Below are 23320 nucleotides of genomic sequence, written 5' to 3' on the forward strand. Positions count from 1 at the left end.
CAGGGTTGGGGGAGATCCAGGGAGTCTTGGACAGGAGGCTCGTCCTGCGGGATGAGACAAGGCGAGGCAGGGCAGGAGTGCCATTGTCGCAAGGCGAGGCAGCGGTCGGGGTGGCTGCTGCCTGACACCATCGGCCCTCGCCCACAGAGGCCAGCGAGCGCATGGGGGCCGACAGTGTCCGTCAGCAGCCACAGCCTGCCGGCCCCTCGACCGGCACACTTTGGGGCTCCGCAGCCCACTGCCAGCACACAGAAACCAGTGAGCACATTGGGAGTGACAGAGTCCGTCAGCAGCCACAGCCTGCCGGCCCCTTGACCAGCACACTCTGGGGCTGCGCAGCCCACTGCCAGCAGTTCAGAGAAGCCGCCTCTGAGCTGGCCGGCCGGCCGGCCGACAGCTGAGGAGGCGATGTAGTGGGTTGTGCCCAGGAAAAGGAGAGCATGCGAGGTCAGGAGGGATGAAGGGGTGGGGAAACCAGCCATGCTGGGATGCATCCGGCCACGTGGGACCTCGGCGAGTTAGCGGGCGGCTGGTTGAAGAGGGACAGTTGCCATCTCCGGGGCGTGGCGCATGTGCCCACAGAGAGGGCTCGGAGTGCCGCCTCTGACACGCGTGCCGTAGGTTCGCCACCACTGTGTTAGAGGATTGCCCAATTTCTTTTCTGGGAACCGGGAGCGCAGAAAGGGCTGGTCAGCTCCAAAGCAAATCTGTCCAGAATCTCATATCGAAAATAGCTCGAGAGCAGCAAACAAGGGCAAACCCCGGTAGGCTGTGTCATGGGAGGAGCCGGGGGACTTCCTAAAACAGCAAAGGGAGTTTCCTACAAGAGATTGCGGATGAAAAAAATAAAATAAATAGCAAAAGAGACTCTCTGGGTTTGGATAATTTAATGTCATCGTAATAAGGGTATGTGCTAGCTTGTGTAAGGAGGACCTTCTTTACTCATGGCTTGCTTTTCGGTTCCTGACGTAGCTGTTGGCCTTGGCTTTCTATTAGGGCCAGACTAGGATTATGTTATGTTTTTCAAACTTTAAACTTTGCAAAATGTCTTGCTTTCTAGCCTACTTTGTTCAACCGGAATGGAGATGGAAGGGACCTTGGAGGTCTTCTAGTCCAACCCCATGCTCAAGCAGGAGACCCTAGACCATTTCAGATAGGTGGCTGTCCAGTCTCTTCTTAAAAACCTCCAGTGATGGAGCACCCACAGCTTCTAGAGCAGTGGTTCTCAACCTGTGGGTCGGGACCCCATTTGGGGTCGAACGACCATTTCACGGGGGTCATCAAACAACGCAGTCCGCCATTTTTTCCCCCCTTTTCCTTAGCTGTGCTACTCCCTTTTATTCTATTGGCTTTTGAAAGCCAATAGAATAGACTCTCTTGAATAGAGTCTAATTCTATCGGCTTTCAAAAGCCAATAGGAATTGTCCAGGCTGTCTCTGCCCTGCTGAGCCACCAAAAGTCCCATTCTGCAAACGGTGCTGCACCAGTTGAGTAGTCCTCGACTTACGACCGGTTGAGTAGTCCTCGAATTACGACCGGTTGGGGGTCGTGGCATTAACAAGGTTGAGAACCACTGGTCTAGAGGCAGGTTGTTCCACTGAATAATTGTTCTAACTGTCAGGAAGTTTCTCCTTAGTTCTAGGTTGCTTCTTTCTTTGGTTAGTTTCCACCCGTTACTTCTTGTCCTGCCTTCAGGTGCTTTGGAGAATAGCTTGACTCCCTCTTCTTTGGGGCAGCCCTCAAATACTGGAAGACTGTTATCATGTCCCCCCTCATCCTTCTCTAGAGTGGCCATACCCAATTCCTGCAATTCATATGTGTTTGTCTCCAGGCCTCTAATAATCTAAGTTGCTCTTCTTTGTACTTTTTCCAAAGTCTCAACAACTTTTTTGTAATGTGGTCTCCTCCTCCTCCTCCTCCTCCTCCTCCTCCTCCTCCTCCTCCTCCTCCTCCTCCTCCTCCTCCTCCTCCTCCTCCTCCTCCTCGCCAACCCTATTCCCTTTAGAACTAATGATGTTACCTAGTTGGGTCATGAAACATCTGCAAGAAAACCAGCAGGCTTAGAAAGTACCAAGGACCTCACAATCGGCCTTCTTCTTCTTCTTCTTCTTCTTCTTCTTCTTCTTCTTCTTCTTCTTCTTCTTCTTCTTCTTCTTCTTCTTCTTCTTCTTCTTCTTCTTCTTCTTCTTCTTCTTCTTCTTCTTCTTCTTCTTCTTCTTCTTCTTCTTCTTCTTCTTCTTCTTATTCTTCTTCTTCTTCTTCTTCTTCTTCTTCTTCTTCTTCTTCTTCTTCTTCTTCTTCTTCTTCTTCTTCTTCTTCTTCTTCTTCTTCCTTCTTCTCCTTCTTCCTCCTCCTCTTCCTCCTCCTCCTCTTCCTCTTCTTCTTCTCCTCCTTCTCCTTCTCCTTCTTCTCCTTCTCCTTCTTTTCTTCTCCTTCTCCTTCTTTTCTTCTCCTTCTCCTCCTCAACCCCATTCCCTTCAGAACTGATGATGTTACCTAGTTGGGTCATGAAATGTCTGCAAGAAAACCAGCAAGCTCAGAAAGTACCAAGGACCCCACAATCGGTATTCTTCTTCTCCTTCTCCTCCTCCTCCTCTCCATAAATCCCCCTCCCTTCTCGCACTCATGACGTTACCTAGTTTGGGTCATGAAATGTCTGCCAGAAAGCCAGCCAGCTCAGAGACAAATATGTCCCTTCGTGTGAAGGTGTCCAGTTGCTATTCAAAGGGGTTAAGTGTGAGGCAGCAAGTACAGACATATCTAGGTATGTAATGGTTTGTTTTTACAAGAGTTAAGAGGTCTTGACTGTTTGTATTTTGACATCAGGGTAGGACAGAGTAATTCCTGGAAAAATAAGACAGCAATGCATAAGAACTGGAATTTCAAGTCTAACTGAATGTGTATCAGTGGCTCGGCTAGAGCCGGGGCACGGTAGTTCATACCGATCCTTGTCGATGGCAAACGGAGGGGAGAAAACACAGACAGTCCTCAACGTACGACCAAAGTGGGGCCCAAAAGTGAGACGGATGTCCAGTGAATGTTGCCCCGTTTTGTGACCATTCCTGCCGCAGTTCTTCAGTCGATCACTGGGGCGGTTGAATTAGCAACAGGGCGGCTAAGCGAAGTTGACTTTCCTCCATTGATTTTGCTTGCGAGACGGTGGTCAAAGGGGATCACGTGACCCCGGGGCACGACAACCGTCCTGAGTACATGCCAGTTGCCGAGCCTCTGAATGTCGATCCCGCCATGGTGGGACTGCCACAACGGCCGTATGTGTGAAAGACGGTCACGGGTTAACTTCCTCCAGGGCCGCTGTAACTTGGGAGAGTCACTAAAGCAGTGGTTCTCAACCTTTTTAATGCTGCGACCCCCCAACCGGTCGTAAGTCGAGGACTACTCAACCGGTCGTAAGTCAAGGACTACTCAACTGGTGCAGCACCGTTTGCAGAATGGGGCTTTTGGCGGGCTCAGCAGGGCAGAGACAGCCTGGACCATTCCTATTGGCTTTGGAAAGCCAATAGAATTAGACTCTATTCAAGAGAGTCTATTCGATTGGCTTTCAAAAGCCAATAGAATAAAAGGGAGTAGCACAGCTAAGGAAAAGGGGGGGGGGAATGGCGGACTGCGTTGTTTGGCGATCCCCGTGAAATGGTCGTTCGACCCCAAATGGGGTCCCGACCCACAGGTGGAGAACCGCTGCACTAAAGGAACTGCCATAAAGCCGGGGATTGTCTTTATAAATCCGTACTCACACTTTGGAGCGTAAAGTGAGAATTAAATATGGAAAGCTTGCAGAATTCGGTCACAGGTGAGGTCTTCCTTCCGGAGTTTTTGAATACGCTGTGTATTGAGAGCCGCGTGCCGTGACAAGGGTTCGAATCTCGCCCAGTTTATGTGTCGCTAATTTTGGCGTGAGTTTTCCGGAGTGAAGGAAAACTTTCCCTGTGTCCGAATTGGTGGGCGTGTCGGCAGGACTATGTTGGCTTGTAGCAGTCTGTCTCCGGATTAAAACTTGGCTAAGATAGCGTGAGCAATGGTAAAGATAAGACTGGGAGTGGGCTAAGCTGCAGGCATAGGGCCCAGACGGGCCACGCCTTGAGTAGCACTTTCCTTACTTTTATTTATCCATATTATTCAGTTAATATGGCTGCCTACTCCCCAGATGAAGGCTACGTGAAACACACACACACACACAGCCCATTTGCTGTTCCTCCGTCTTCCCAGAAAGTGTGGTGTGAAAGCCTTAATTGAACAAAGCTGCGATAGATAGTGGGTGGGGGTCAGTATCTGTGGGCCCATCTGGTGTTGACGGTGGCATATAGAAGGTTAACCGAACAAAATGATAGGGTTAGAAGGGATCTTGGAGGTCATCTAGTTCAACCCCCTGCTCAGGCAGGAAACCCTATACCATTTCAGACAAATGGCTGTGAATATTCCAGTCTCTATTTTTGCACGCTGATGAAAACGGCTGTGTATTTTCATTCTGGTTGTTTGGATGCTGTCAAAAACTCAGGGGAAAATAAATGGCTTATTTTATTTAAATAAATCGCTTACGAGATCGCTCCAAAATAATTGACATGCCGACGCAGAGGAAATAAAACATCAAATTCTATTCGTAAAAGAATATGCTAAGGCAGAGGCAGGCAGCCTTATATTTTACAAATATTTAGTCTATAACTCTCACCCTTCTTGTGCTGGATAGGGCTATGCAAAGGGAAGAATAGAAGTAGTAGTAGTAGTAGTAGAAGTAGTAGTAGTAGTAGTAGTAGTAATAGTAGTAGTAATAAAGTTGGAAGGGACCTTGGAGGTCATCTAGTCCAACCCTCTGCTCAGGCAGGAAACCTATACCATTTCAGACAAATGGCTGTCCAGTCTCTTCTTAAAAACTTCCAGTGTTGGAGCATTCACCGCTTCTGGAGGCAGGTTGTTCCACTGGTTAATTCTTCTCACTGTCAGGAAGTTTCTCCTTAGTTCTAGGTTGCTTCTCTCTTTGGTTAGTTTCCATCCGTTGCTTCTTGTCTTGCCCTTTGGTGCTTTGGAAAATAATTTGACCCCCCCCAATTCTTCTTTGGGGCAGCCCCTCAAATATTGAAAGACTGCTATCATGTCACCCCCTGGTCCTTCTTTTCATTAGACTAGACATACCCAGTTCCTGCAACCGTCTGCCACCGAGAAAAGAATACCGTTGAGAATGTAAGAGAGTAAACAGCTTGGATGAAAATGGAATCAAATGGAAAACCCCCAGTAGATTATTGTTTGTGAAGGGCAGGGATTTAATAGATGTTTCTGAATGAACGCAGTCCAATTTCTGGCGTTGAGATTGATGTATACAGACATGAAAGTGGAAGATACAGGTTTAATTGTGGAAGAAAAAATCTAGCTATGGGTCAGAATACCATAAATTGGTATTGTTTTGATTGCTCTGGGTGAATGCACTGATGATGTTCCTTAGTTGGGTCTTGAAATGTCCGCAAGAAAATTACTAAGGACTCCACAGTCGTTGTCCTCCTCGTCCTCCTCCTCCTCCTCCTCCTCCTCACAAGCCCTGCTTCCTCCTAGCACCGATGACGTTACCTAGTTGGGTAACGAAACGTCTGCAAGAAAACCACCAAGCTCAGAGAGCACCAAGGATCCTTCATTTCAACCATGAGTTACAAATATTCTCTATCAGGAGTTGGAAATAATGCAGAACCATTCATTCATTCATTCATTCATTCCATTTACTGATGGAAATAAAACTAAGTTTTGAAAATGTTTGAGAGGACCGAACAAAATTACAAGTAAAATGGATGACGTGATTTGGGGTGAAGGAAGAGTTATAAATAATAATAATAATAATAATAATAATAATAATAATAATAGTAATAATAATAGTAATAATAATAATAATAGTAATAATAGTAACATCCACATCTGCCTATCCCAGGTCCTGGGTAAGGACTCGATAGGTAGACAAAATGCCAAATCCAGTCTGAACATCTGGCTGACTGTGCGATGATCAGTAATAATAGTAATAATAATAAAGTTGGAATGGATCTTGGAGGTCATCTAGACCAACCCGCTGCTCAGGCAGGAAAGACTATACCATTTCGGACAAATGGCTGTCCAGTCTCTTCTTAAAAACTTCCAGTGTTGGAGCATTCACCATTTCTGGAGGCAAGTTGTTCCACTGGTTAATTGTTCTGATTGTCAGGAAGTTTCTCCTTAGTTCTAGGTTGCTTCTCTCCTTGATTAGTTCCCATCTGTTGCTTCTTCTCCTGCCTTCAGACACTTTGGAAAATAGCTTGACTCCCTCTTCTTTGGGGCAGCCCCTGAGATACTGGAACGCTACTATCATGTCCCCCCTTGTCCTTCTCTATGTTAAACTAGACATAGCCAATTCCAGCAGCCTTTCCTTGTATGTTTTAGCCTCCAGTCCCCTGATCATCTTTGTTGCTCTTCTCTGTACTCTTTCTAGAGTCTCAACCTCTTTTTTACATCGTGGTGACCAAAACTGGATGCAGGATTCCAAGTGTGGCCTTACCAAGGCCTTGTAAAGTGGTATTAACCCTTCACGTGATCTTTACATGAATATTTTAGACATTTGTACAATAATATATGGGAGGTCATAGTGACATATTTAATATCTTTAAAAAAAAGTTGAAAAAGAAATAATGCTAACGGGGTTAAATGTTGCAGCCATAGGATTAGCCAGTGTAACTAGAAAAAAATGTTAGAATATAGGTGTGGTTTTTTTTGTTCATGGAATTATTGTGCAACCGGTGTTTGTGTAATGGCTGGTGTGAAAGTTGCATTTGGGTTAGCAGAATGCTGTTAACAGTTGCCTGACTCCAAGCAGCAAGATCGAATGCGAAAACTACAAAGCATTACGCTAAACTAAAATTGGTACATAAAAAAATGACAAATAAGCAAAACTTGGGAAGAGTAGAGATTTTTTTGCAGCACAGGCTATATACAGACTGGAACATTTATTACATGCCGGTTGATAAAGAGAATGCACACAATAAGGCTGGTTTAATTATAGACTGTTGGTGAATATGGAGTTGAAAGTGGCTTGTTGATTGTGTTGAAGGTGGTACATCCCTACGTAACACATAAGCTGAATATATAGGGAATGTTACAGCCGGAAGTATGAAGTAAAATAAGGATGTGTGATATCTGTGGAGATTCTCCATCAGTCAGGTCCTGGTTGTCCCAAAGATGCTTTTTCAAGAGGCAACTGGACTTTCTTGTTTTGCTTTGAAGACGTTTTGCTTCTCATCCCAGAAGCTTCTTCAGCTCTGACTGGATGGTGGGGAACGGAAGGATTTATACTCCTTGCAGACAGCTGGTCATTTGCCTCTTTTTAGAGAGTCGTTGAGGCCACCTGGAGGTTTATCTTTGTCCTCAGTATCACCTGAGTAGTGAAGACAAACCCTGAGGACACAGGTACACCTCCAAGTGGCCTCAAGGACTTTCTGAAAGAAGGCCAATGGCCAGCTGTCTTGAAGGAGTATAAATCCTCCCATTTCCCCACCATCCAGTCAGAGCGGAAGAAGCTTCTGGGATGAGAAGCGAAACGTCTTCAAAGAAAAACAAAAGATGGTCCAGTTGCATCTTTGGGACATTACAAGAACTTCACGATGGTGATCCCCTTTACGGTCCTCCAGGTCCTCGTTGTCCCAAAGATGCTTTTTTTCAGGAGGCCACTGGTCCTTCTTGTTTTGCTTTGAAGACGTTTCGCTTCTCATCCCAGCACCGTTTGCAGACTGGGACTTTTGGCGGGCTCAGCAGAGCAGAGACAGCCTGGACCATTCCTATTGGCTTTTGAAAGCCAATAGAATTAGAGTCTATTCAAGAGAGTCTATTCGATTGGCTTTCAAAAGCCAATGGAATAAAAGGGAGTAGCACAGCTAAGGAAAAGGGGGGGAAAAATGTCTCCTTTCTCTTTCTTTCTCTTTCTCTCTCTCACTCTCGTTCTCCTTTCTTTTCCTCTCTCTCTCATCTTTTCTTTCTTGTTCTCTCTCTTTCCTTCTCTTTCTTGTTCTCCTTTCTCTTTCTGTCTCCTCTCTTGTTCTTTCTTTTTCTCTCTTTCTCTCCTCTTTCTTGTTCTCCTTTTTCTTTCTCTTTCTCTCTCTCCTTCTCTTTCTTGTTCTCCTTTTTCTTTCTTTCTCTCCTCTTTCTTATTCTTTCTCTCTTCTCCTTTCTCTCTCTCTCTCTCTGTGTGTCTCCTTTCTTGTTCTCCTTTCTCTTTCTCTCCTTCTCTTTCTTGTTCTCTCTCTCTCTCTCTCTCTCTCAGCCCATCCCACCTCACAGGTTTTTGTTGTTGTGAGAAAACAACTTACACAAAACAATTCAGCCGACTCCCAAACGATAGGGAAAAAAGAAAAAAGAAGAATTTTGTGGCCTAGCCATTGGATGCCTGACCTTGAGTCACTACTCAGCGAGTATAAACTCATTCCACAAAAAAGGAATTTATCATTGCTCTGTTGAAGTCAGCAGCCTGGCCTCTTATCTGGCCTTATGGAGTGCAAGGAGCAGAGAGGCGCCCAAAGAATCCAGAAAATAGTGTATAAAGGGGGGGGGGGCAAAGAAATCAGCCACCATTCCATTGGTTGCAGCTGGAACAACCAACATCAACGCTTGAATCCAAATGCTTGTCTGGCGGCTGCATAAGTCATCACTAGCCAGCCCGGTGAAAACACGCGGGGGGGGGGGGAATTTAATTGTCACACTGTACCACAAACGTCTGCAAAAGACCCCACTTTGCTCTCTGCAATGGTGGCGTTGTTAAAATTGCACTTGCTCCCTTACACGGTTGTTAAGTCCCTGACTTAACAACGATTCATTTACCTGACCGTTCAAAGTTAGCATCCCCGTGGATCAGGCGATCCCAATTCAGGGGCTTGGCCACTGCTTCGTACTTACGACCGTTGCTGTGCCGCCGCCCCCCAGGTCACGTGATCTCTTTTTGCACCATTCTGATGAGCAAAGTTGGGGGGGGGAAGCCCGATTCTCTTAACGCAGTGGTTCTCAACCTTTTTAATGCCACGACCCCCAACCGGTCGTAAGTCGAGGACTACTCAACCGGTCATAAGTCGAGGACTAATCAACTGGTGCAGCACCGTTTGCAGACTGGGACTTTTGGTGGGCTCAGCATGGCAGAGACAGCCTGGACAATTCCTATTGGCTTTTGAAAGCCAATAGAATTAGACTCTATTCAAGAGCGTCTATTCTATTGGCTTTCAAAAGCCAATAGAATAAAAGGGAGTAGCACAGCTAAGGAAAAGAGGGGGGGGAAATGGCAGACTGCGTTGTTTGGCGACCCCCGTGAAATGGTCGTTCGACCCCAAATGGGGTCCCGACCCGCAGGTTGAGAACGGGATCCCCTTAAGAACTGCAGCCGGAAAGGTCGTGAAATGGGGCAAAAAAACCCCTCCCTTAACAAAAGTCTCGCTTAAGTGAGGACTTGCGAGGTCCAGTAAATAAATAGGTAGGCACCGAAACTGTACCCAGCGTGTAGGACAGCACACTTTACATAGAAGGTTGGAGTAGCACATACGCTCCGGTGGGGCTAAGTTAGCCCATTGGATTGCCATGAGGACCAAGGAGAAATAGCCACTGCAAGGAGCATCTGCTGTGTTGAGAAGTCAACTTTAAGCTCCATCCCACGTCCTCCTTCAAAACGTGGTGTGAAGTTGCAGCAACAGGAAGACAACTTGCTCTTAGTCTGGGAGCCATTTTGACTGTCCTTTCTATGTCTCCCCCCCCCTTCTAGCTATTTGTAACAGAAAAAATCAATAATAAGGAGCCAGGATCCAGTTTGATCTAATGCAGGGGTTCTCAACCTTGGCAACTTTAAGACTTGTGGATTTCAACTCCCAGAATTCCTCAGCCAGCAAAGCTGGGAGTTGAAGTCCACAAGTCTTAAAGTTGCCAAGGTTGAGAACCCCTGATCTAATGGTTAAAGAATCAGGCTAGGAATCAGGAGACTGGGAGTTCTAGTCCCGCCTTAGGCATGAAAGCCAGCTGGGTGACTTTGGGCCAATCACCAGGAGAGAGTGAGTTCTAGTCCCGCCTTAGGCATGAAAGCCAGCTGGACCAATCACTAGTAGACAGTGAATTCTAGTCCCGCCTTAGCTATGAAATTTGGATGGGTGACTTTGGGCCAATCACCAGGAGAGGGCGAGTTCTAGTCCCGCCTTAGGCATGAAAGCCAGCTGGGTGACTTTGGGCCAATCACCAGCTGACCGTGAGTTCTAGTCCCACCTTAATCGTGAAAGGCAGTTTCGTGACTTTGGGCCAATTACTCTCTCTCTCTCTCTTCCAGCCCAACTCGCCTCACAGGGTTGTCGTTTTGGGGGAAATAGGAGGGTTCACTCCCTTGTGTTCTTTGTAAAAAAATAAAAAATAAAATAAAGGCAAATAAATAACCCCCTCTGAATTTGGTTGATCTGCCCCCGTGTCAGAGACGCGTAGGTGTTCTCTTGTAAGAAGGACGAATCTATTCTCCCCCTTCTTGCTCCTGTTTGTGATGAAAGCTGCAAATTTTGATAAGATCTTGCATTAAAAAAAAAAAAAAACAAATTGAATCGAACAAAAGCTGCCTTCAGCATGTTTTGTAAGAACAGCTCAGGCAGGATTCTGCAGCCGCCAGCAAAAGTCTAGGCGCCCCCCCCCCCGGGCAAATTGCCTCCTCGGGCGAATCCCAAAGCAGGCAGGGTCGACCCAGCCACCATGTCGCGCGGCGTCAAAGGTGGCGTGGGTGTGCATTTGCATGCCTGCTTGTTTAGGGTGGGCGGCTTGCAGATTTTGAGTTAGGAAACAGCGGCTGTCACAAGGACAGGAAGGTGGCCGTTCTTTCACCGAGCAGTTTGGAACAGCTGAAGTCAGAGCTTGCAAACACTTCCTGTAGCCAGCTAAGCATCTTCAAGAAGAAAAAGGATTCCCCCCCACCCCACCCCAAACTCTGCTTTGGAAAGCTCTCTCTGCGGTGGTTTTAGGGGACCTTGCAGAGGTTGCATGTTTGAGATCTCCCCATAGATGATCAGTTATGTTCAAATCTGGGATCTGGGAAGGCTGTTCTAAAACCTTTCCTTCTTCCCTTCCTTCCTTCCTTCCTTCCTTCCTTCCTTCCTTCCTTCCTTCCTTCCTTCCTTCCTTCCTTCCTTCCTTCCCCTTCTACATCAACCTACCGCCTTCCATCCATCCATCCATCGCTTCTTTCCTCCCTCCCTCCTTCCTTCCTTCCCATTCCATCCATCCACTTCTTCCTTCCTTCCTTCCTTCCTTCCTTCCTTCCTTCCTTCCTTCCTTCCTATTCCATCTATTAAGTACTTCCTTCCTCTTCTACATCAACCTACCTTTTTCCATCCATCCACCATCTCCTTCCTCCCTCCCTCCCTCCCTCCTTCCTTCCTTCCTTCCTTCCCATCCATCCATCCACTTCTTTCTTTCTTTCTTTCTTTTCTTTTCTTTTCTTTCTTCTCATTCCATCTATTAAATACTTCTTTCCTCTTCTACATCAACCTACCTTCTTCCATCCATCCACCATCTCCTTCCTCCCTCCCTCCCTTCCTTCCTTCTCATTCTATCCATCCACTTCTTTCTTTCTTTCTTTCTCTCTCTCTTTCTTTCTTTCTTTCTTCTCATTCCATCTATTAAGTACTTCCTTCCTTCCTCTTCTACATCAACCTACCTTCCTCCATCCATCCACCATCTCCCTCCTCCCTCCCTCTCCCTTCCTTCCTTCCTTCCTCCCTTCCTTCCCATTCCCTCCATCCACTTCTTTCTTTCTTTCTTTCTTTCTTTCTTTCTTTCTTTCTTTCTTTCTTTCTTTCTTTCTTTCTTTCTTTCTTTCTTTCTTTCTTTCTTTCTTTCTTCTCATTCCATCTATTAAGTACTTACTTACTTACTTTCCATCCATCCATCCATCCTCCCCCTCCCTCCCTCTATATACATGTCATGGTTGATCTGGAGGTACTTTTTGGATGATCATCTGGTTGAAATGTCGTACAAGTGTTGAAGATGACAATTCTGTCGAACAAATGTGGAAATAAATCTGACCCAATACCACAGTGTTTCCCAAACTTGACAATTTTAAGGCATGAGGACTTCAACTCCCAGAATTCCACAGCCAGCGTTGCTGGCTGTGGAATTCTGGGAGTTGAAGTCCTCACGCTTTAAAATTGTCAAGTTTGGGAAACACTGCAATACCACAAGCACGATAGGTGTGAATACACAAGAACCTGCATCCAGTTTTTCAACAGCTAAGCGTTCAAAGTCCAGTGGATAAGTCTCCTTGTGTTTTTTTCTCTTCTGCATACATTTTTTTTGAATCTCAGAGTGCTTTTAATCTCGTGTCCTAGCATAGCTGTGGTAGGTCTTTATGCAAATGAAATGAAATACACACCCATTGTTAATCTCTGCATGATAGCAGTGCTAGATGCCCAGGTAGGGACAAACCACTAATGGGTGATTTGCACTCAAGGAAGACCATGTGTTTATCACAGCATCAAATGCACAAGCGTTATTTCCAAATAGTCCTACTCCTAAAGAATTGCAATCCTAAGATAATGTGTATTTCAATAGTAAGTTACTTTGTTGGCCCAGACTTTTGATTTGCAGACTTAATTACCTAATGTTTAACCCCCATTTTCTAAAGACTGTATGCCTTTCTGCTCTGGAGACAAAATTCCTTTTTGTGTCTAATCATACTTGGCCAAATAAAGAGTTGAGTTCTGTTCTACTCTACTCTACTCTACTCTACTCTACTCTACTCTACTCTACTCTACTCTACTCTACTCTACTCTACTCTTCATTCCAATACTCTATTCTACCCTACTTCTATTCTTCATTCTAATGCTTTGCTTTGCTTTGCTTTAATATTCTATTCTATTCTATTCTATTCTATTCTATTCTATTCTATTCTATTCTATTCTATTCTATTCTATTCTATTCTATTCTATTCTATTCTATTCCATTCCATTCCATATTATCTAGTCTAGTCTAGTCTAGTCCAGTCCAGTCCATAACTACAGTGACGGGGGCCATTGAATCACATAAATGATATAATACCGTCCTTTTTTGGGCATCTGTATTGCTCATGTGCCTTAGAGAGAGAGTTGGACTTCGCCATTTGGGAGTTGTTTGACTTTAAAATTGTCTCCAATGTTGAAAGCTCTCAAATTAGGACAGGATTAAACAAAACAATTATCGTTGCCATAGTTCTAGCAGGTGACCTTTTTTTTCCCCCACAGGACAGTGCTCCATATAACAACATTCTGGGCTAGGGGTGGGGAACCTTGGCTATTTTATGAACTCGTGGACTTCAACTCCCAGAATTCCGGGAGTTGAAGTCCACGGCCAATTCCCAGCATGGCCGGCTCAGGAATTCTGGGTATTCAAGTCCGCCAGTCATAAAAGAGCCAAGGTTGCCTACCCCTGTTCTAGGCTAGCGTTGCTTTGAGCCTGGGTCCACCTTGATGATCTCGTGGTGTCCCGACAGAAAAAGTAGATGGAGAAAGAAGAGGACACAACCACAATCCAAATATTTATTTAACCTGTTCATGCCTCGCTGGGGTTTGTTCGCCAGGAAGGTGCTGGCATCATTTTTACAGTTGAGAAAGTGTGCAGAATTAACGTTTTATGTTATTTTGTCCCTATTATAAAAAACATTAAAACCCACCCACAGTGGCCCTTGAGAAAGGGGGGGGCATGTAAGGCATGTCTGGCTTAATTCAAGCAATCCTCCACTTACAACCGTTCATTTAGCGACCGTTCAAAATTACAACGGCGCTGAAAAAAAGAGACTTAACAATCCAATTTTCACCCTTCACGACCGTTGCAGCACGTGATTTACATGGCGATGCTCGGCAACTGACTCACATTTATGACAGTCGCAGCCCCCCGGGGTCACATGATCCCCTTTTGCGACCTAACAAGCAAAGTCAACGGGGGGGGGCGGACACTGGATCCGCTTAACGACCGTGTTGCTACCTTAACTGCTGTGATTTCCCTGAACACTTGTGACAAAAGCCGTAAAATGGGGGGGGGAGAACCCGCTTCGCAACTGTTTTGCTTAGTGGCAGAACCTTTGGGTTCATTTGTGGCTATAAACCGAGGACCCCCTTGTTGTTTTGCTTCGTAGTGATGGAATCAGGACCGAATTTATTAAAATAGGCTTTTCTTCCCCTTTCCAAAAAGAAAAAGGGATTTGCAGAAACGACGGTTAAAATATTAAGTGCAACGCCTCCCTTTTGAGATGTTGATATGCATGCCTGCCTAAATACACACATACCTATACAGGCTATATACCTCAACTTACGATGGCAATGGAGACCAACATTTCTGCCGTCGTTAAGCGAGACGTTTGCTAAGTGAATTTTGCCCCATTTCATGATGCTTTCTTGCCGCGGTCATTAAGGGGAATCGCAGCCGTGGATAAGTTAGCAACCCGGTTGTATCTGACTCTGCTCGTCGTGGGGAATCACGCGTCCTTGGGACACGGCGCCAGTCGTACGTATGAGCCAGTTGCCAAGGCTCCGAATTTGGATCAGACAATCCACGGGGGGGGGATGCTGCAAAGGTCGTAACTGTGAAAAAACTGTCATAAGTCACCCTAAAGGTGCTTTTTTTCAGGAGGCCACTGGACTTCCTTGTTTTGTCTTTGAAGACGTTTCACTTCTCATCCCAGAAGCTTCTTCCAGTTCTGACTGGATGGTGGGGAATGGAAGGATTTATACTCCTTGTAGAGAGCTGGTCATTTGCCTTCTTTGAGAGAGTCGGTGAGGCCACTTGGAGGTTTATCTGTGTCCTCATGGGACTTTCTTATTATTCTTTGAAGACGTTTCCCTTCTCATCCCAGAAGCTTCTTCAGCTCTGACTGGACGGTGGGGAATGGAAAGATTTATACTGCTTGCAGACGGCTGGTCATTTGCCTTCTTTTAGGGAGTCCTTGAGGCCACCTGGAGGTTTATCTGTGTCCTCGGGGTCACCTGAGTGGTGCAAATGGGTGTGGAGCCTTCTTGGGACTGCTGAAAGGACGATGTTTTAGACTGGAGGTAGATGATGTCATATCCCTCCCCCTCTGTTCAGTTTGCATCTAGATGACCTCTTGGACCCCTCTTTCAATCCAGCGGTCCTCTCTGTCCAAAATGTGGACTTTTGCTGTCTTCCAAAGAGCGGCCTTTGCCTTTTAAATCCAGAATTTTCTCCTGATGGGATTTGCTCTCTTGTGTTGCGCCCTGCATTTATGAAGTGGCTGTTTTGTTTCCCCAACGACTTTCTACAAGCAGTATAAATCCTTCCATTTCCCCAGAGTTGAAGAAGCTTCTGGTATGAGAAGCGAAACGTCTTCAGAGGAGAAAAACAAGAAAAGTCCACTTGCCTCCTGAAAAAGCACCTTTGGGACCACCGCGGCCTGGACGACGGAGAATTTCCATAGATTCATTTCCGTAAATCCACTTTTGTCAGTGCCGTTGCTACTTTGAGCGGCCGCTCCCGGATCCGTCGTAAGTGGAGGACTTACCTGGGTGTGCATATCCTCGCTCGCTCGGTGTGTTTCTAATCCTTCAGTGGTTTGTGGCGGCTGTGTAGCTTACCACCACCCGCTCAACTCTTTTAGTAGAGGGAGGGGAGGAGGGGAACTCCAGGTTCCCCCCCCCCAACAATCGCACATATTGGTGCTTTTCTGTTTACTGAAGCGTTGTCGTAGCTCGCAGCTCTTTGCATGTTTCGCTTGCCATGACGTGGTCAGTGTTTCCTTCTTCCTGCTTACAAAGCCAATTTGAGAGATAAGAATGCACTCACGGTGGGGTGTTTTCGTATTACTGGGTGGGGGGGGGAGAGAGAGGAATAAATGCCTCCAGGTCTGCTACAAAGTGGGTCTGAGACAGGGGTGCGTGTGTGTGTGTTTTACGCCTCTCAAAGATTGTTGTTTTTTATTTTTTTAAGAAGTGCTGCGAAGAGAGACTTTTGATTAAAAAGGGGGGTTGATGGTGGAAGCATTGCAAATGGGATCTGCTGGCAGTTGCTAACCATTAACTCCCCCCCCCGGAACGGTTGGTTTGTCGTTCAGAAGTTGTGGGTGCTTCATCCCTGGCGGTTTTTAAAGAAGAGATGGTCTAGGGTCGCCTGCTTGAGCACGGGGGGCTGGACTAGAAGACCTCCAAGATCCCTTCCAGCTGATTGAATAGCTTGCCTTCCGAAGCTGTGGGGGCTCCATCCCTGGAGGTCTTTAAAGAACAGACTGGACCAGCCAACTTGTCTGAAATAGTACTATAGGGTCTCCTGCTTGAGCGAGGGGTTGGACTAGAAGACCTCCAAGGTCCCTTCCAGCTCTACTCTGATTCTGGTGTGTGGGTCTCCTTTGTGTTTTCAGTCTGGATTGTTTGTGTTTAATTGTCTTTCTGGCAGCTATCTTTTTGTCTCTGTGTGTGTGTGTGTGTGAGTGAGAGACAGAAAGAGAGAGAGAGAAAGAGAGAGAGAGAGAGAGAAGAAGCAAGGGAGGGAGAGAGAGAGAAAGAGAGAGGAATGGAAAAAGTCACATGCTTCATATTTGGTAAGATTCATCCATGCTTCTTGCCTGTTCTTAAGAGATGCGAAACAAAGTCCCGTCAAACCAAAGCACGGCCTAATTCAGATCTGCATCGTTGGTGTTTTTTATTTGGTTCTTCATACCGACTTAATCTTCTTTTTGTTGTTGTTGTTCTCTCTTTTTAGGTTTTTTTTTTTTTCTCCAAGAAACAGTGTTCAAACGACACTCGAAAAGGAAGACCGACTGGATAAGAATTTCTCTCTGGCCCGAGTAAATTCAACCGACCCCCCCCCTCCCGCCACCGATACAGACTCATCCCTCGCGGTCATAAGTCCTGTCTTCTTAATGCTGAAGAAGCATTTTTGTTCCATGCTGAATTGAGACTTTTGGAATGCTTTACTATGGCAGCCGTGGTTCAGCAAAATGATCTGATGTTTGAATTCGCCAGTAATGTCATGGAGGATGAACAGCAGGTAAGGAATATATCTCTAGGAAGCTGACTCTATTAGATAAGCCCTAATTTACATTAGCGTTATATATAATAACAATAAATAATAACAAAGAACAAAGTTGGAAGGGACCTCGGAGGTCATCTAGTCCAACCCCCTGCTCAGGCAGGAAACCCTATACCAGTGGTTCTCAACCTGTGGGTCGGGACCCCATTTGGGGTCGAACGACCATTTCACGGGGGTCTCCAAACAAGGCTGTCCACCATTTTTCCCCCCTTTTCTTTGGCCACGCCCCTGGCACCCGGTGATGTATAAGTGGTTGGGGGTCACCACAATATGGGGAACTGTATTATGGGGTCGTGGCATTAGAAAGGTTGAGAACCACTGCCCTATATCATTTTGGACAAATGGCTGTCCAGTCTCTTCTTAAAGACTTCCAGTGTTGGAGCATTCACTGCTTCTGGAGGCAGGTGGTTCCGCTGGTTGTGTGTGTGTGTGTGTGTGTGTGTGTGTATATATATATGTGTGTGTGTATGGCTAGCTGATGAGAGCTAAATAGCTCGAAATAGCTATACTAGTTTCCCTTTAACTCTTTGTCGGCTACAAAATTTTGAGAGTATGTGTCTGTGTGTGTGTGTATATTTGTTTTCGTAGATTTTCATGGGTATAGGTATGCAGGTTTTGGTGTATTCGGGTCTTTTCCCGTTTAAGATTGAGAGCATCTTGGCGACGTTTCGACGAGGTCCCACTCGTCATCTTCAGGATGGGGTCTTCAGCTTCGTGCAGCTTCGTGCTTCGTGCTCCTAGAAGCACGAAGCCAAAAACACCAGCCTGAAGATGATGAATGGGACTTCGTCGAAAGGTCGCCAAGACTCTTCCAATTTTACGTGGGAGAAAACCCGAATATCCAAAGACCTACATACAAACACCCGTGAAAACCTCAGAAAACAAATACACACACACACACACACACACACACACACACATACACACACACACACACACACACGGCTTTTTTTGTCATAGAATGCCCAGAACGGAGTACAAAATTTTGAGTGTGTGTGTGTGTGTGTGTGTATTTTTTTGTCATAGAATGCCCAGAACGGATTTCCGGCACCTTTTTAGGATGGAAACTTGTAGGGTAGTAAGCAAGGTGGGTTGTATGACGTGTGTGAGTTCCGGCACCTTTTTTTTTTTTTTTTTTACAAAAAACACTGTGTTTGTGTGTGTGTGTGTGTGTGTGTATGAGGGCGGAGTGCGAATAGGAATTTGGGGTAGGAAAAGGGTAGGTACAATAATGGGGTAACCCCCATAATAATCCTAAGCTTTAACAAACAGGCTATCGTCCGGATCTAAATATTAAATAAACATAATTTGTATAATACTAAACAATTACAAAGATAAAGTTAACTATAATCATATAACTAAAATTAGATAGGTAAATAAAATTCCTCTAAATAAATATTCACACAATAACATATCAACAAATTCTAATCATCACCATTCATATTTAAAGTCACTAATAATAACGCTTTTATTAATCTAAGAAATAACAATTAACAATCTATCATTTATTCTATTCAATTTTAGAATTCAATTCCATTTTAAGTTCTGATCGTATTCTAGCGTGTTTCTAACCATCAATAAGATTTTTCCCGAGTTTTTTTTAAAAATTGAATCTTCTTTCTCCTTCATCTCCAAAGTTAATCTATCCATTTCTGCACAGTCCAAAATTTTCAAAATTATAGCCCGGCCCGATGGTAGAATTGTGATCACGTGACCGTGGGGAGGCTGTAACCGGTCATAAGTACAAGTCAGTTGCCATGGCTCGTCGGTGTGAAAAAAACGGTCACAAGTCAGCATCTTTCAGTCCCGTTGTAATTTTGGATGGTCCTAAACCATTGTGAGTTGAGGACTAGCTGTGCTTATTTTAAATCTGTGGGGCAGCTAAGGTGTGTGGGGATCGGCATGAGAACTGCCTGTGCTAAAAGCTAACACTTCAATGATTTAATAGTTAGGAATATTACCCTTAAATTATCTTTATGTCCTCCGCCTATTTTTCAAACAGCTTTGTGTAGCTCTTGTCTGTTTTGGCCTGTGGCCCTCGACACGCCCACGAAAGTCCGGTGCGACCTTGCACTTCAACACAACACCCGAAACAGGCTGATTTCAGAAACTAAATTGGATGCTTTTAGACAGCCCCCCCCCCTGTCTTTTTTCTTTTTTCTTTATCTATGTCCTGCACACTTTCTGATCAGACAAAAACAGGTTTTGGCTTATGGTGCCTTTGAAAAAAAAATAATGACTTTTTGCAAAGCAAAGATGGCTAAATCTCTCTCCTGGGTGAGGCTGTTTACTTCTTTCCAGGTTGTTAGTCTATATTGCAGCAAATCTATTGGATCTTCTTTGTTTGTTGCTCAAGGATGTAATTTAGGTTGGGAAGGTACCCCGGGTCCCACTTAATTGAGATCAGCCATAAAGGATTGCTAGAGAAAATATGTAATTTTGGAGGGGTAACAGGGGCTATTACATTATGCAGAGCTACCTGAAGCATGCTATGTAAGATTTATTAGCAATTATTTGATATTACCCCCCCCACCCCTCCCTATATAATACAGTTTTCACTCCCTGCCCACGGATTTATGCTGTAGGGACGCAGGATTCAAATTATAGGGAGAAATACACATGCAGGTCAGCTGAACTGTAATAGTCAAAGGGGGATGTGTGTTGTAGGGTAGCTTTTATAATTGGTACTTATTGCAAGCCGTTTACAAGGTGGTCCTTGACTTACGGTCATCCGTTGAATGACCGTTCAAAGGTACAACGGCACCGAAGAAAGTGACCTTATGACCATTTTTCACACTTACAACCATTGCAGCATCCTCATGGTTTATGTGACCAAAAGAGAGAAGCAACCTAGAATTAAGGAGAAAGTTCCTGAGAGTTAGGACAATTAACCAGCGGAACAGCTTGCCTCCAGAAATCGTGGGTGCTCGCTCCATCACTGGAGGTTTTTAAGAAGAGACTGGACATCAGTTCTCCTGCTTGAGCAGGGGGCTGGACTAGAAGACCTCCAAGGTCCCTTCCAGCTCTATTCTATTCTATTCTATTCTATTCTATTCTATTCTATTCTATTCTATTCTATTCTATTCCATTCTATTCCATTCCATATTTTCTATTCTATTCCATTCAATTCCATTCCATATTTTCTGTTCTGTTCCGTTCCGTTCCACTCCACTCCACTCCATATTTTCTATTCTATTCTATTCCATTCCATTCCATTCCATATTTTCTATTCTATCCTATTCTATTCTATTCACTCTGAATTCTATTCTATTCTATTCTATTCTATTCTATTCTATTCTATTCTATTCTATTCTATTCCATATTTTCCATTCCATTCCATTCCATTCTACTCTATTCTATTCTATATTTTCTATTCTATTCTATTCTATCCCATCCCATCCCATCCCATCCCTTTCCATTCCATTCCATTCTATTCTATTCTATTCTATTCCATTCCATTCCATTTCATTCCATTCCATTCCATTTCATTCCATTCCATATTTTCTATTCTATTCTATTCTGTTCCATTCCATTCCATTTCATTCCATTCCATATTTTCTATTCTATTCCATTCCATATTTTCTATTCTGTTCCGTTCTGTTCCACTTCACTCCACTCCATATTTTCTATTCTATTCTATTCTATTCTATTCTATTCTATTCTATTCTATTCTATTCTATTCCACTCCACTCCACTCCACTCCATATTTTCTATTCCATTCCATTCCATTCCATTCCATATTTCCTATTCTATTTCATTCCATTATATTGACACTTGGCAACTGGCATGTACCTATGACAGTTGCAGCATACCGGTGGTCACATGATCTCCTTTTGTGACCTTCTGACAAGCAAAGCCAATGGGGGTGGGGGGAAGGCAGATTCACCTAACAACTGTGTTACTAACTGATAACAATTGGAGTGATCCCCTTAATAACTGTGCCACAAACGGTTGTAAAATGGAGCCAAACTCACTTAGCAAGCGTCTTGCTTAGCAACAGAAATCTTGGTGCTAATTCTGGTCGTGTATCTGGGTTTTTTTGTTTTGTTTTGGTTTGGTTTTTTTTTCCACCAGAGTTGCCAGACTTTTCTTTGAAGATTGTAGCTGGCCTTGCTGGAGGGTGCTTCCCAGTGAGGAGGCAGTAAATTCTTCTTGCCTGCCAGATTATTGGTGGGAGATTAAGCCACAAGGTTCTAATGAAAGTAGTTTAAAGCAGGCTCCCTTTTCACATTCCTTTTTTTTCCTCACTGGTAAAACAGCTATTAGTGCCAGGATAAGATAAAGGTTCCATTTTATTATCAAAAGAAGCTGCTTGCATTTTTTTTCTCTCCCCCCCCCCATTGTTTCATTTGAGTTTGTTCGTCTGGAAAAGGAGACTGCTGTGTTTCTGTTGTTGTTGTTGTTGTTAGTTGCAAACTTGTGTCCGACCCATCGCGACCCTATGGACAACGTTCCTGCAGGCCTTCCTGTCCTCTACCATCTTCTGGAGTCCATTGAAGCCAGTGTTTCTCAACCTTGACAATTTTAAGGCATGTGGACTTCAACTCCCAGAATTCCACAGCCAGCAATGCTGGCTGTGGAATTCTGGGAGTTGAAGTCCACATGCCTTAAATTGTCAAGGTTGAGAAACACTGATTTAAGCTCATGCCTGCTGCTTCAGGGACTCCATCCAGCCACCCCATTCTCTGTCGTCCCCTTCTTCTCTTGCCTTCCATCTTTCCCAGCATTAGGCCCTTCTCCAGGGAGTCTTTCCTTCTCATTAGGTGGTCAGAGTACTTGAGTTTTCGCTTCAGGATCTGGCCTTCTCAAGAGCAGTCAGGGTTGATCCTCCTCTAGAACTGACCAGTTTGATCGCCTTGCAGTCCAGGGGACTCCCAGGAGTCTTCTCCAGCACCATAGTTCAAAGGCCTCCATTCTTTGGCACTCAGCCTTTCTTAGGGTCCAACTTTCACAGCCACGCATTGCAACTGGGAAAACCATGGCCTGGACTATACGCACTTTTGTTGGCAGGGTGATGTCTCTGCTTTTGAGTATGCTGTCTAGATTTGCCATAGCTTTCCTCCCCAGGAGCAAGCGTCTTTTAATTTCTTGGCTGCGGTCCCCATCTGAGGTGATCTTGGAGCCTCCCTTAGTTTTGTTCTTATCTGCAAACAGGATTTGGAAGGTCCCATCGACTCAGGCTGGGAACTGGTGGTCCTGAGCCAGTCCCCGTTTTCCAGTCTAAGCTCCTTTCCTGGGAGAACAAGAGAAATACGTGCGTTCCTGAATTCCTTGGAGGAAAATAATAATAATAGAATATTAACCTGAGTAGTCAATAGGAGATAAAACTTGCCTCCAGAAGTGGTGGATGCTCCGACACTGGAAGTTTTGAAGAAGAGGCTGGACATCCAATGATAGAGGGCCTCCTGGCTGAGCAGGGGTTGGACTAGATGACCTCCAAGGGTCCCTTCCAGCTCTGTTCTTCTATGATTCTGTAAGGGTCTCCTGGCTGAGCAGGGGGTTGGACTAGATGACCTCCAAGGGTCCCTTCCAGCTCTGTTCTTCTATGATTCTGTAAGGGTCTCCTGGCTGAGCAGGGGGTTTGACTAGATGACCTCCAAGGGTCCCTTCCAGCTCTGTTCTTCTGTGATTCTGTAAGGGTCTCCTGGCTGAGCAGGGGGTTGGACTAGATGACCTCCAAGGGTCCCTTCCAGCTCTGTTCTTCTATGATTCTGTAAGGGTCTCCTGGCTGAGCAGGGGGTTGGACTAGATGACCTCCAAGGATCCCTTCCAGCTCTGTCCTTCTGTTCTGTCATTCTGAAGCTAAATCCCTTAGCAGAGCTATACTTAAAAGCACGTTTCTGAAATAACGCTCAGAAACGATCTAGAAAGGTGTAAAAAGCACAATCTTATATCTTTGTCATTTACAGATCTTGTATTCAACGAAAAAATTAGAGATGGGGCAACAAATCCTAATTTATTGCTTTGGCATATGCACGGGTACGTCTCTTTAGATGCCCTGTGGCGAAGGTCTTTTGCAGCGGGCGAAAAACCGGGAAGGCTTCTTGACCGTGTTGCCTTTTTTTTTTCTACTCGCAAGTGGTCCTCCATTGACGACCAAAAGTTGAATCCCAAGATTTCCGTCACTAAGTGAGACTGCTGTAAAGTGAGTTTTTGCCCTCTTTTAACGACCTGTCTGGCAAAGGGGCTGTTAAGTGGATCTGGCTTACCCCCCTTGACTTGGCTTGTCGGAAGGGGATCACGTGACCCCTCCCCCCAGGACACTTGCAACCGTTTTAAGTACATGCCA

At 45.1% G+C, this 23320-nt stretch overlaps 1 protein-coding gene across 2 annotated transcripts in view; it reads left to right on the forward strand.

The window, feature by feature from the left end:
* Positions 1 to 23320, forward strand: part of ELF1 (E74 like ETS transcription factor 1) — a 103548-nt gene that overhangs the window by 44097 nt on the left and 36131 nt on the right. For both annotated transcript variants that reach the window (XM_039358571.1, XM_039358570.1), the window contains exon 2: positions 16702 to 16989. In XM_039358571.1, coding sequence (XP_039214505.1) covers positions 16918 to 16989 — 72 coding nt within the window. In that variant the 5' untranslated portion in view covers positions 16702 to 16917. The remainder of the gene's footprint in view (positions 1 to 16701; positions 16990 to 23320) is intronic.

Source organism: Crotalus tigris, unplaced genomic scaffold, assembly GCF_016545835.1.
Source record: "Crotalus tigris isolate CLP2741 ecotype Arizona unplaced genomic scaffold, ASM1654583v1 scf7180000019031.1477733, whole genome shotgun sequence".
Taxonomy (NCBI): domain Eukaryota; kingdom Metazoa; phylum Chordata; class Lepidosauria; order Squamata; family Viperidae; genus Crotalus; species Crotalus tigris.